Raw genomic sequence first — 14,189 nt, 5'->3', positions numbered from 1 at the left:
CAGGTGTGACACGCTGCAACAGGGCATGGCCCTGGCCCGTCCACCTCCAGTGCCCCAGGAGGCAGAGTCCTGGGAAACTCCTGTCACCAAAGTAGGCAAAAGGGAATCAAGAGGGGAGAATGGTTGAGGCGGGAGGTGACACTAGGGACAGAGACCAAGGGCTGGGGAAGGAACAAGCCTTTTGTTTCTGGGTTGGGAGAGGAGAATAAAACAGACAATTCAGAAAGGATTTTTTTTTTAAGATTTTATTTATTCATTTGACAGAGATTACAAGTAGGCAGAGAGACAGAGAGAGAGAGAGGAATGCAGGCTCTCCGCTGATCAGAGAGCCCGACACGGGGCTCGATCCCAGGACCCTGAGATCATGACCTGAGCCGAAGGCAGAGGCTCAACCCACTGAGCCACCCAGGCACCCCCAGAAAGGATTTTGAGGGCAAGAGAAAGGAGGTTGAGGGAGACCTCATTGCAAGGCCAGCCTCTACCATGTTCAAGAGCCCGGACAGAATGAAGGGGACAGAATGTGGCCAGGATTTGGAGAGAAGAGGATCCTAATTTCAGAGCATAGGAGCTGAGATTAATAGGACTGGAATGGTAACATCAGAGAGGGCCGAATGAGGGGTGGATCTGGGTGGAAGAGATCACCAACCACACGCCAGAACACAAAGCCTGCCTGAGCCCAAGGATGACAAAAGTGGGATGAAACCATTTCTCTGATTTTTCTGAGTCTTCGGCAATGTCTGGCTGGGAAGGTCACCAACTGGGCCTCAGAGGCCCTGACCACGTACATCAGTTTGTCTCTTTGGCAACATAGTTTTATCGCTACCGTAAAGATGGACGGCTGCCAAGAACATTCTTCTCCAGGCAGGTTGGCCTTGGGGAGGAGCAGCCTTCTGATACAGCAGATTTTTCAAGACTTTCCCATTGCAGATCAAGAATAACTAATGCTAACCTCCCTGAATGTTGCTCCATTTAACTCCCGAAGAAGAAAATCTATGTGGGAGGGCAGGAGGAATCCCTGGAGTATGATGAGGGACTGGAGACAAGCCAGGACCCTACAGCCTGAGCCTTCTTGTCAGGTAGGCTGTGGGCTGCCAATAGGAAGTGAGGGCTGGAGCCATAACAGCCCAAAAGTAAAGGGAAGAAATTTGTGAAAAGGCCAGGCATTTAGCCGTGTAGTTCAAGAGGAGTCCTTGAATCCTGGGTGGTTTGGCTGAATCTTTTCCAAACTGGGGTCCCACACAGCTAGCAGAGATGAAATGACAGTGCATACAATGTAACACACCATTGTGAGGTTACATACGCGGATGACACATCCATTTGGTCTTTATATCAACTGATGAGGGCAAGTATGGTCCTGATTTGGGGACTCAGTGCTAGTATTGGTAGTCGTTGGTCCTGTGTGGGCATCTACAACCTCCCCCAGTAGGTTTGGCTGCAGGCCACCGCTGCCTGAGGTTGGCAGGTCCAGCACTCCCAGAATCTGGAGTCATATCAGGAGAGGGGTAATCAAATAGGAATGACTATTTGCCTCAAGTAAAGTACCTTTGCCAATTGTCACTCAATTTTCACAAAAGCGAAAGAGGTGGCAGGGTATTTATTCTTCCCCTTTTCTAAGCAGCGGCGGAAACTGCGGGCCACTGTGGCGGGTTCCCTTGCACTGGATTGTATGGTAAACAGCCACCCAGCAGCAAAGTGAATCCCAGCTGCTTCTAATCCCAGATTTTCCCAGGAATGCCTTTTTAAATCCGTTACATGGCGTCCAACCCGCAGAACAGCAGCTGTACCTTCAGTGTCTGTGGATGAAGAAGCCGCATACGATCAGTTACTATTGGATAATTAGTATAGTTAAGTAAATTTTTGTTGCGTTCCCCGCAATAGCATGTCCACGTAGGAGAAAAATGGTTACACATGTATGTGAGATACTTTAGGAGTCCTGTGAATCTATAATGGTTAGCAGTTTGTGGGTTCCTGAGATAAGTGCGTGCTCTTTGATTTGGGAGTTCCCTGGCCTAGAAATATTTGAGCACTGTAACCTGTACCTGGTAACCCTGTATGTCACTGACTGGGGAACAGCGGGACCTCATCTGTGGATGGCTTAGTTATTAAGGATTTTCTGTAGAAAGTGACCTGTTGAGAAATAATGTTGTGTTTTCATCCCATGCCTGACTATGCGTACATAGGAGAAGTCTCGTGGGCCTTTCCCTTCCAGAAAGTGGACGGACCTTTGTGTTTCTGAGGGCTGGCGACCCCTTACTGCAGTGGATCAGTGACCAGCCATTGTGTTTCAGGTGCCTTTCCTGTTTCCACTGTTAGGGTCCATTGAAGACATTGAACAATATCTGAGAAAGGAACGGGATGCAAGTTTTTCATGTTTGTGCCTGGGAAGAGCCCAGCAGTATGCACGGGTAAACCCCTGGCTTCTGAGAGGCAAATCTGCGGGGACCCAGCCTGCATCTAGGCTGGTTCAGGCCCTCCGAAGTGGGAGAACTCCCAAGAGGGGCTGCATGGGTACCTGTTAGGACAGGCCAAACCTGAAAACTCCTACCTCCTGCAAAGGCACCTGCCAGGAGGGCCCAGTCAGAGGCCAGTAAGCAAGACGCCTTACACTGGTGGGCAGAGCAGTGAAGTTAAACGGCCACACCGTATAGTCTAAGGAATGATGGTCCCCAGCTTCTGTGTCTCCTGCCTCCAAGGCGCATAGACCAAGTAGGCCAGCTGGTCGAGGTGAGGGAGCTTGGAGGAGAGGTTTTTGTTTTAAAGATTTTATTTATTTATTTATTTGACAGAGATCACAAGTAGGCAGAGAGGCAGGCAGAGAGAAAGAGGGGGAAGCAGGCTCCCTGCTGAGCAGAGAGCCGGCTGTGGGGCTCTATCCCAGGACCCTGGGATCATGACCTGAGCAGGAGGCAGAGGCTTAACCTACTGAGCCACCCAGGCACCCCAGAGGGTTTTTTTTGGTTTTGTTTTGTTTTAAGAACTGAATAGGCTGTCCTCTGCTCCTTGATGAGGATTAGGAGCTAGGTAGGGGCCCATTTCATTGACTTTGAGCATCCTGTCTTTTTTTTTTTTTAAGATTTATTTATTCATGAGAGAGAGAGAGAGAGAGAGAGGCAGAAACGGAGGGAGAAGCAGGCTCCTGGCTGAACAGGGAGCCCGATGTGGGGCTTGATCCCAGGACCTCAGGATCATGACCTGAGTCAAAGGCAGATGCTTAACCATCTGAGCCACCCAGGTGCCCCACTTCCTGCCTGTCTTGATAATAGGGAGCTTGAATTGGTCCTAAGTGAATTTGGGAAAACAAAACCACAAGCATCCTGAGTGTTTCAGAGTTTTAATCCATATGTATCATCATAAAAGGTAACAGGGTCTTCATTTAGAGTACAGAAAAAAATAGTGTCAATAGCAAAGCCTCCTGATAAAAAATGATCAAAGTTTGATTTGTAATTTAATCCCCATTTTGGAACAAAAAATTCTAATTAGAGAAACTAAATACATTTTGTCCCAGAAAAAAATATGCCCTATGTGAATCCCTTTACACTCACGCGTACACCCCCAAGCTAAGCCCTGAAGGATCAAAAACAACTGGCTGAGAACAGGTGGTTCAGTGTGAGCAAAGTACTCACTCACCAAGCACCTCACCCCCTTCCTTGGGTTCCTTGCACAAACAAATGCAGATTTATGGATTTCCATTGCGCCTATTTCCAAAAGCTGCTTGCAGGCAACCTCCCACGTCCATTTTTAAAGGTCACCAAAGTTTGTTTTAAACAGCTAGAGTTACCAAGAACTCTGATTCAGCTCTTTTCTAAGTGAACTGTCAAGCCCTGCGGGTCTCCCAAACCCCGCCTCCCCCAGTCACGTTTTCTAAGCCGTACCTCCCCCAGGGGGCCACGCCTCTCAAGCCACACCTCCCCAGGTCCTGTCTCAGGCTCTCCTTCCCGGGCCACGCCTCTCGGACCACGCCCCCTCCCAAGGGGGGCCTCCCCCTGATGGGCCCAGCCTCTGAGCATCTCTTGGTTGGTGCAACTGATTAAGAGTTGCTTCTGTTTTCTGCTTTGTGGTCCCATATGAACAGTCCATGCCACTATTGCTAATGCAGATGGGCCAGTAACAACCATCCACTAGCTGGAAGATTTGTTTCTCACTGAGTGACACATCATTGATGTCACAGAGTTCCTGTACCTTCAAAAACAATCAGGAGAGGGTAGGTAGGCTTGGAATCTTCACTGTGTCTTAGTGGGCTGTGATCAAACAGGTTGCTTCAAGTATAAGATGTCGTTTTCTCAGGAGGGTGTGGTAACCCAGGTGCATGCAGTTGTCAGAACTCATCAAATGTGTACCTACAAGCTACACCTTTTATTGAATGTAAATTATATCCAAATTGAAAAAGGAAACTAATAAAAACTAGGACAGGAGGCCAGAGAAGACCAGGGGCTCCTGAGAGTCATCAGTCTTCATGGGAGGAGAGGTGAGAATGGGGAGGAAGTTCAGCCAAGAATGCATCATCTCAATGTGATAACAAGGAAACATCAAACCGCAAATGAGGAAGGTTTTATTCATAAGAAGGGAGGCAGCACACTAATAAAAAATGCTGGTGTCGTTAAAAAGAAAGAAAAGCTGTAGAAATGATCCAGATTAAAGGAACTAGGGGCACCTGGCTGGCTCACTCGGCAGAGTGTGACCCTTGATCTTGGGGTCATGAGTTCCAGCCCCAGGTTGAGTGTGGTGCTTACTAAAAACAAAAATAAATAAAGGAACCCGAAGAATCATGACGACTAAGTGCAGTAAATGGCTGGACTAGATCCTGCACTAGTGAAGGGAGGAATGCCGAACAGGTCAGTACAAGATCAAGTGGTAACTTGAGTATAGCTAGTACATTAGGTAAAGGTATTATCAACATATATTATGAGACTGATAACTACTCTGGCATTTAAGGCAGTATCCCTATTGTTAGGCAACAATTACTGAAGGATTTAGGGGTAAAGAACCATTCAGTATCTAACCCTGAAATGGTTCAGAAAATAATGTTATGTACATATGTGTGAAAAAGATATGCATGTGTATACAGAGAATTTCCTTATTGCTTACTTTGGGGAAAAGGATTTAAAAAAAAAAAGTGCAAGTTTGGGTCTTGTTGACAAAGCCAGTTCAGAGTTTACCAGATGTTTTTCCAACATTGGCACCTCCACACAAGGAAGATTTTTATGAGGATCTTTCTTATCAGTAACTCCTGAAAGCCAGGTCATACCCATACCTCATTCATGAAACCCTTGATTCCGGGTCAGGTCACTGATCTTGGAGATGAACACAGCCCAGGCAAAGTTTATGCACTGGGACAGGGACATCTGTTCAGTGAGAAGGGAGAGGGGAGAGAGAGAGAGAGAGAGAGAGAGCACTCAAACCATAAAACAAATGAGGTAAAATGTTAACATTAGGCGAATCCAGGGAAAGGATGTATAAGGGTGTTCTCTGTATTAAGTTTTCTTTTTTGCCCTTTTTTGCAAGCTGGAAATTATTTCCAAATAAGTGTGTGTGTGTGTGTGTGTGTGTGTGTGTGTGTGTGCGCGCGCGCGCGCGCACTTTAACGCTGGGGATGAGGGAGCTAGAAGGAGTTCCAGTGGCTTTGTGTTCAGAAGGCGCTGGCTGCCAGTTAGACTCATGTTAGTATTCCAGAGGATGGCAATCCCCATGACAATTATATTGCTTTAATAGCCATAAATGGAGAATTATTAAGCAGTAAAAACTAGATTGCTTATATAACAAACATGGGAGAATATCAGAGAAGTTCCTTATTGCTTATCCTAGGAAGAAAAGGGAAAAAAGTACAGGTGTTTTGTTAATAAGGCATGTTGGAGGTTGGGCAAGTATTTTTTCCACATTTGTACCTCTACATAAGCAGAATATTATCAGGACACTCTCCTTCAATCAGTAACTTCTGAGAGCCACATCCTACCGGTAGTTGATTCATGAAAACCTTGACTCTTGGGTCAGGTCAGTGCTACTTGGACATGAGCATGACCCAGGTAAAGTTGAGATGTTGGGACAATTACATCTATTCTGTTTCATCCCAGAATTTCCCAGGGTGACACTGGCAGCATCATAGTGGATTTGGGAAAGGAAGGGGTGGGCAAAAATATCTCAGTGGGCTTTCAAAGACCACAGTGTCTGATCTTGCTCTGAGCTCAGAGGCCCTTTGCCCCCAGGGGTGGCCACCACACTTGCTCCCTTCCTGGGGGATCTGCTGTGGCAGTGAACAGGACTCAGCCTCCTGCCCATGCTGTAGTTGGCTGAATGCACAAGTCTGTAATTAGTCTCTTCCCCTTGCACAAAAAGGAAATACAGGATTCATTTGTCCAAGCACACTTCCCAGGCAAATAGGAATCTCCCCCTCTACCTTACCTCCTTCTGGGATGAGCAGAAAGACAGGTTGTACTTGACTCTCAGATCTTCAGTTTGGACTATAGAATCATGAACCTGAATCTTTGCTCCTAACCTTTCATCGGATAAGGATGGGACTGTTTGGGAAACTTGGAAATTCAGCTGTTCAGTAATGAAAGTTATTGCCTCTTTGTCAGCATGTGCAAAACCAAAGTGAGATGCCACATACAGGGAACTAAACCCAGGTCGTAACGTAGGTGTGTGTCACAGGGAAGCTTCGTTCTGTTTCTTTCCTGGCCGTACCATGTTGGTTCCTCAAGAACGGAGTGTTGAAAATAAGAGTGCACTGCATCAGCCCTGGGACTGGGGGGCCTCTCTGGTCAGGAGTCAAAGCTGAGATAAAGCGTCCACAGCTGGGGAGATGAGCATCAGAGAAGGAGACGGGAGCCTGGTGGAATGATTAAAAGGAAGAGACAGAGTCACTGCTTGCTAGCCAATGCTGGAGGGACAGCATGTCCAGCCCTCCAGCCCATGTATCCTCCCAATTCATGCCAATCATCTCAGTCTCAGTAATGATCTGTGGGTAAATTATTCTCCCCTTACAGTGTTCCTAGTACCATGCTCAGCACTTTATAATATTGCCTTATGCATACTGACCTGTTCTCTTCTTTTTCCTTTAGAAATGTTTGCTGCTTTATTAAGAAATGATTGACATATAACATTGTGTAAGTTTAAGGTATACAACTTGATTATTTAATATGCATGTGTATTGTGAAGTGGTTACCAAGGTAAGGTTAGTTAACACATTAGTCATATCCTATAGTTACCCTGTGTGTGTGTGTGTGTGTGTGTAGAGAACTTTTAAGATCTACTTTCTTAGCAACTTTGTATGCAATAAGTAGTTGGCCCATTATCTTTTTTTTTCTTTTTAAGATTTTATTTACCTATTTGACAGAGAGAGAGATCACAAGTAGGCAGAGAGGCAGGCAGAGAGAGAGGGGAGAGCAGGCTCCCCGTGGAGCAGAGAGCCCGATGTGGGGCTTGATCTCAGGACCCTGAGATCATGACCTGAGACGGAGGCAGAGGCTTAACCCACAGAGCCACCCAGATGCTCCTGGCCTATTGTCTTTTTAAAGTTAAGGAACCAAAGGCTGAAAAATGTGGCCTACCAAGGTTGAGAAGTTATTAAGTAGTGGGTTTTGGATTTGGAACCAGAACAGTCTGGGTCCAAATCTCATATGCTTTTTTTTTTTTTTTTTTTTTTTGTTAACATGTAATGTATTATTTGCCCCAGGGGCACAGGTCTGTGAATCATCAGTCTTATACATTCCACAACACTCACCATAGCACATACCCTCCCCAATGTCCATCACTCCACCACCCCATCCCTACCCCACCACCACCCCCGCAACCCTCAGTCTGTTCCGTGAGATTAAGAGTCTCTTATGGTTTGTCTCCCTCACGATCCTACCTTGTTTCATTTTTTCCCTCCCTACCCCCCAAAACCCCCCTGCCCTGCCTCTCATTTCCTCGTATCAGAGAGATCATATGATAATTGTCTTTCTCTGATTGACTTATTTCATTCAGCATAATACCCTCTAGTTCCATCCATGTTGTCGCAAATGTTTCATTTCTTTTGATGGCTGTGTAGTATTCCATTGTATATGGAATATACATATACCACATCGTCTTTATCCTTTCATCTGTTGATGGACATCTAGGTTCTTTCTGTAGTTTGGCTATTGTGAACATTGCTGCTATAAACATTCGGTGCACGTGTCCCTTCGGATCACTACATTTGTATCTTTAGTGTAAATACCCAGTAGTGCAATTGCTGGGTCATAGGGTAGTTCTATTTTCAACTTTTTGAGGAACCTCCATGTTGTTTTCCAGAGTGGATGCACCAGCTTGCATTCCCACCAACAGTGTAGGAGGGTTCCCTTTTCTCCGCATCCTCGCCAGCATCTGTCGTTTCCTGACTGGTTAATTTCAGCCATTCTGACTGGTGTGAGGGGGTATCTCATTGTGGTTTTGATTTGTATTTCCCTGATGCCTAGTGATGTTGAACACTTTTTCATGTGTTTGTTGGTCATTTGGATGTTTTCTTTGCAAAAGTATCTATTCATGTCTTCTGTCCATTTTTTGATTGGATTATTTGTCCTTTGGGTGTTGAGTTTGATACATTCTTTATGGATTTTGGATACTAGCCCTTACACAACTGACAGAACGGGAGAAGATATTCATATGTTTTTTTAGCCACACCGTGCACAAGTACACACATGCACATACACATACAGAGTACATTGATTTTGCAACCTCTGCTTCAGGGAAGAGTTTGGTACAGCTTGTTCATCTTTGATCTTGGACATTCCGCAGTCACTGCTGCTTACAAAGACATAGCGGTGGTTGACCAAAAGCCCTTCAGGCACCTGGTGCTTTCTCACCCAGCAGGCATAGTCTCCAGTCTGGCTGTACAGCTGGCTGCACATGTTGGCCTTCCTGCTGGGGCTTGAGAATCTCGGTATGAACTGCTAGGGTCAGAAGCTTTGGTAAAATCCAACAGGGCATGGGAGTGAAAATTGTCGTTGGGCCAGGCTAGCTCCAGCGCTGGAGATGGGCCAGTCTTTTGCCCCCTGGGTCACTTTTAATCTTCTCCTCCCTGTCTTTGCAGCCAACCTTGGTTTGAAACCCAGGGCAGTGGCTCTTGGGGTGCAGCCCATTTACCAGGGACCTGTGCATTGCATCGCAACCATCGTGAGGACTGAGGGCCTGGCAGGGATGTACCGGGGCGTTGGTGCCATGCTGCTGAGGGATGTCCCAGGCTACTGCCTCTACTTCATCCCCTATGTGTTCCTGAATGAGTGGATCACACCTGAGGCCTGCACGGGCCCCAGCCCCTGTGCCATGTGGCTGGCCGGTGGCATGGCAGGTAAGGACAGCCATACTGACCCCTGTCCCTGGGCTGACCCTTGTCCTGGGATGACTGGGAGGCCTATCATGCCCTTCTCAGCCCAGGAAAGGGCAGAAATCATCTAGCCACTCATCCAACAATTCTTTATTCAGCACCTACTATGTGCCAGACCAAGCCAGACAGAGGAAAGCCTGGGAATGCCTTTCCCTCTTTTTTGCCTCTCCTTTCCTCTGAATCTGTGGGAATGGCAAGTTCCTATTCAGGATTGTGGAACTTCCAGTCAGAAGATGTACTCTGACCCTTTCTTCTATGTTAGGTATTACTGAGCTTTGAAGAGGAAATCTGTTGTTGGGGTTCACCGTTTTTGAATGTTGACACAGCAAACCCTTTCTAAAGTGAGAATTTCATTAACTCTTTAAGGGAAGAATCAGTCTTCCCATTTTTCAGATGAGAAAATTGAGATTCAGAGAGATTAAGTGACCAACCCAAGGGCACACAGCTAATTAAGACAGCATAGCAGGGACTCTGCAGTCAGCAAGATCCCAGTTCAAATCCTCTCTTACTCATTTGGTGACCATGGGCTGGTTACTCACCCTCCCTATTCAGAAACCACACAGTATCTCCACTTCGTTTTGCATAAAAATCAGTGTTCTTACAGTGGTTTTCAGTCCCTTTATGATCCAGCTGCCTGTTACCCTTCTGCAGTCTTTTTCTGCTCCTCTCCCCTTGCTTGCTCTGCTCTAGCCAGACTGGTCTCCTTGCTTCACCCTGACCATGCCTGGCTTCTCCCCACCTCAGGGCCTTTGCACTTGCTATACTTGCTGCCTGGATTTAGCAATAGGTAGGTTGTCAGGGACTGTGACAAGACCCATTTTGGTGAAGAGAGGGGTGGAAACACCCAACTGAAGTGGGACTAGGAGACAATGGGATGAAAGAAATTGGACAGTCTGAGGACATACAACATGTCTGAGGGGTTTAGCTGTGCTGTGATGGGAGAGTGGTATGCAGCTATCTCCAGAGAAAGGTAGGGAAATCAAGAGAGGGATGCTTTTTAAAAAGACTGATAACACAGCATGTGTGATATTGATGGGAAAGATCTTCTGGAAAGAAGAAAATTGATATTCCTCCTCCACTTCCCCCGCCCCCATATCATCATCATTAGCTATGCTCAAAACTCAGCAAACACATAACAAAGCCCATTTCTTGCCTGCCAAACACCAGTGTCTACCCTCTGCCCTCATGTGTGTGAGGTCCGGCCTCTGCCAGATCCTAGTAAGTGCTTACTAAGCACTCTCTGGCTGAGAGGACAAGGCCCCAACCATTCTTGATTCTGGTGAGAGCAGGTTTGAGTGGCCTGGTAGGTAGACTACATTTTGTATTGCCCTTGCCCATGGGCTGAGGAACAGGAGAGTATGCCAGGGAGTACATGGACAGACTCCAGGGGAAGCAGCCCCATTATCCGGCAGGAGGCAAGAGGGAAGGGAGGTGCAGAGGATTCCCAGAGGATCATGGGCAGGAGGCCATGGTGGCTGGAGGCTGGGATGGGCAGTGGGTCCAGGACAGGCTAAGGCAGCATTTGCGAGTCTCTGGACAGCAATTACTAAACTTTGCAAACCAGCTGCCCTGGACTTTGGCATCAGTTTTTTTTCTCTTCCTGTCTAAGGATGTGCCAATTTTCATGTTTATACAGTAACCTGGCATTGTTTTCCTAGAGTCCTTTAAAGTCACAGAAGTGCTCAAACTAGGGCACCCAAGCTTCTCCAGTGAGGATGACTCAGTGTTACATCGTCCCGAGGCTTCAGTTTCAGATATCCAGAAAAGTGACCGGATTTGTAAAGACCTTCCTGCTCTTCCCGGTCCTTACTTGGCCCTTCATTGGCAAGCAGCCTATCTGCAAGTGTTTGTTTAGCTTCTCTGTTTTCAGAGTCCCTTCTGTTTCTGGGGAGCTGCAAGCCTTCCGCCACAGCCTTTGCTCTGTGCTGTGGCCCTTGGTGCCCTGGAAAGGCACTGCCAAGGATTGGTGGGGCCTATTCTTGTCTCTCCAGTAAAAGCTGCCAATAAAGGCATCCGGACAAAGTGCTGGCTGTGGGCCTGGCACTGTGCTCAATGCTTTGTGTGCATCTGTTTATTCGTCCTAACAGGAACCCCATGAAGGTCGGTACTGTAGGCCCAGAGGAGGAGACTTCTCTAAAGTTCCACAGTGACTGGTGAGGGAAGGTCAGGGATGGTCTTCACAGGTCCTGACTGAGCTCTTTCCACGTCCCTCAGCAGCCTGTTAAGCCTGTAAATGATGGGAAGGGGCAGGGAGCCACGTCCCCAGCAGATCCCAACCAGTCAGTCCCTCACACCTGTTTGTCTCTCTCTTTACAGGAGCAATTTCTTGGGGGACGGCAACTCCTATGGATGTCGTGAAAAGTCGACTCCAAGCTGACGGGGTTTATTTAAACAAATACAAAGGTGTCCTGGATTGTATCTCCCAGAGTTACCAGAAGGAAGGTCTTAAAGTAAGCCCCACAGTGGTGACACGGGGTCATGTCAGTCCCGGGAAGGTGGGCCAGACATTTTGGGGGATATGAGATTATAGAGAGGGGAATCAGGAAACTGAAGTTCTGGCAGTTACCACATCAAGCCCTACTTAGATCCTTGTCTCATCTAGTCCATGCCCCAGGTTGGTGGAAGAGACAGGCTCAGAGAGGGCTGGTAACCTATCTGAGGTCACACAGCTGGTGCATGGAAGAACCAGGACCTGGAGCCACATCTCCCTATCACCAAAGCTTGCTTTCTCATCAGGAAAGGCTTGGAGGTGCTTCCTCACTCAATACTTGGTGCCTCATCCTCCAAGTCAGGGGTCCCAGAGCCACGTTGGTCATCACATCTCACAATGTCTAGTCCCCTGGTCTGTCTTCTTCTCTCTTACCCCACTCGAGTCCACATCCTGTCACCTTTGGTCTCAGCTATGGGGCAGCCTACAACTTGGCCTTGCTCCCTTTCTCCTTCCTCCTCCCTGCACCCAAAGGCTTGTCTAAATCCAAGCCCCTTCTGGTGTCTGAACTGTCCTAGGAAGACAACCGGAATTCCGAGTTTGGCATCTAAGGCTCTAAACAAAATCATCTCTGTCTATATTGCCACCTGTGATAACTCCTAGTATCCTCCAGAGAAACCGTCATGCATGTTCTACCTCCGGGGGCCCTCCCCAGGTTTCTTGGCTTCCCCCTTCAAGTCAGCAGACTCAAGTTAAAGCCAGCCTGGCTACTCATGAGCTGGGGGAGGTCCAGGCAAGTTGTTTCACCTCCGGGCCTCCATTTCTCCAAGGATAATCATCCCTACCATGAACAACAGGGATATTTGCTAGTAGGATTAAATTAGGCATCTAAAAAGTACTTAGCTTCGTGCATTACATACAGAGTATATTTACAAAGAGTTAGGCATTGTTCTTGGCTTTACTATTAGTGTTAGTAGTTTCACTAGTGTTAATGTTACTACTGGACGCTGGACCTTTCTTCACATGGCTGCCTCATCCCCAGCCCTCCAGTCTTGGCTCACTATCCACTCCAGTACATCCAGACTCTCTCTCCTCTCTCTCTCTCTCTCTCTTTCTCTCTCTCTAACACACACACACACACACACACACACACACACACACACACACGCTGGCCAAGTCCTTTTTCTCCAGATGCTCCCAGACTGCAGCTGAGATGGGCTAGAGCCAGTCCATGGGCTGCTGAAGCTCCCACTGCCAGTACTGAGGTCTCTCTGCCTAGTCCCTGATACACAGGCGGGCAGGACTCTTGCATCCATCGGGATGTGCTCCTGGATCCCAGAACTCCCACAGAGGGACCTGTGTAAGTGGATGGATGCCCAATTTATGTTGTTGGGTTGGGGACAAGATAAGGACATTTTATACTGTCATGTTGCTGATGTCACTCTCATCATTAATTCACCTTTACTGAGCTCTTTGTTTCTTTATACAGATTCAGGTTACTCTCTAGTGCTGTTTCGTTTCACCCTCCACAGCCCCTTCGAGCATTTCTTGCAGGGTAGACCGAGTGGTGATGAACTTCCTCGGCTTTTGTTTATCTGGGAATAAACCTGGGAATAAGACCTTCAGTCTCAAAGCATAGTTTTCCTGGATACAGGATTCTTGACTGACATTTTTTCTTTTAGCTCTTTGGCTATGTTGGCCTGTTGACTTCTGGTCTCTAAAGTGTCTGATAAGTAATCTGCTATTAAACCTATTGAGGATTATTTATAATGTGCTCCTTCTATCTTGCTGCTTTCAAAAGTTTGATTATAATGTGTCTTGATGTGGGTTTCTTTGAGTTTATTTTACTTGGAGTCATTAAGTTTCTTTGATGTTTATAGTCCTGTCTTTCACCAAACTGGGGAAGTTTTTGGCTATTACTACTCCAGACATTCTCTGTCCTCTCTTCTCCTTTTGGGACTCCCATAATGCATATATTTATTTTCTTAACAGTTTTCCACAGATCCCCTAGGCTCTTTTCACTGTTCTTCAATTTTGTTTCTTTTTCTCAACTGCAGTAATTTCCATTGTCTTATTTTTAAGTTTGCTCATTCTTTTTTCTGCCTGCTCAAATATACCTTTGAATCCTTTTAGTGAATTTTTCATTCCAGTTACTGTGCTTTTCAGCTAAAGAATTTTTGTCTGTTTTCTTTCTAGATTTTTTTATTTTATATTGATGTTTTCATTTTGTTTGTGTATCATTTTCTGGAGTTTTTTCATCTCTTCCTTTAGGTTTTCAAGCATCTTTAAGATAGTTCCAAAGTCTTTGTCAGCTTGATCTGCTGTCAGGTCTTTTTCAGGGACAGTTTCTCTTGATTTATTTTTTCTTTGAATGGACCATACTTTCTTGTTTCATTTTATGCCTTGTTATTTTTTTATTGA

The 14,189-nt window shown here is 46.5% G+C and overlaps 1 protein-coding gene across 1 annotated transcript in view; it reads left to right on the top strand.

The window, feature by feature from the left end:
- LOC111141259 (solute carrier family 25 member 48) overlaps positions 1-14,189 on the top strand; it is a 37,704-nt gene that overhangs the window by 18,536 nt on the left and 4,979 nt on the right. The window contains exons 5-6 of the mRNA XM_022493707.1: positions 9,047-9,304; positions 11,657-11,790. Of these exons, the coding sequence (XP_022349415.1) occupies positions 9,047-9,304; positions 11,657-11,790 (392 nt within the window). The remainder of the gene's footprint in view (positions 1-9,046; positions 9,305-11,656; positions 11,791-14,189) is intronic.

This window comes from Enhydra lutris, unplaced genomic scaffold, assembly GCF_002288905.1.
Source record: "Enhydra lutris kenyoni isolate GAN:26980312 unplaced genomic scaffold, ASM228890v2 scaffoldscaffold5, whole genome shotgun sequence".
NCBI lineage: Eukaryota > Metazoa > Chordata > Mammalia > Carnivora > Mustelidae > Enhydra > Enhydra lutris.
Note: the sequence above shows the minus strand (reverse complement) of the source record. Positions and strands in the feature narration are given on the sequence as shown.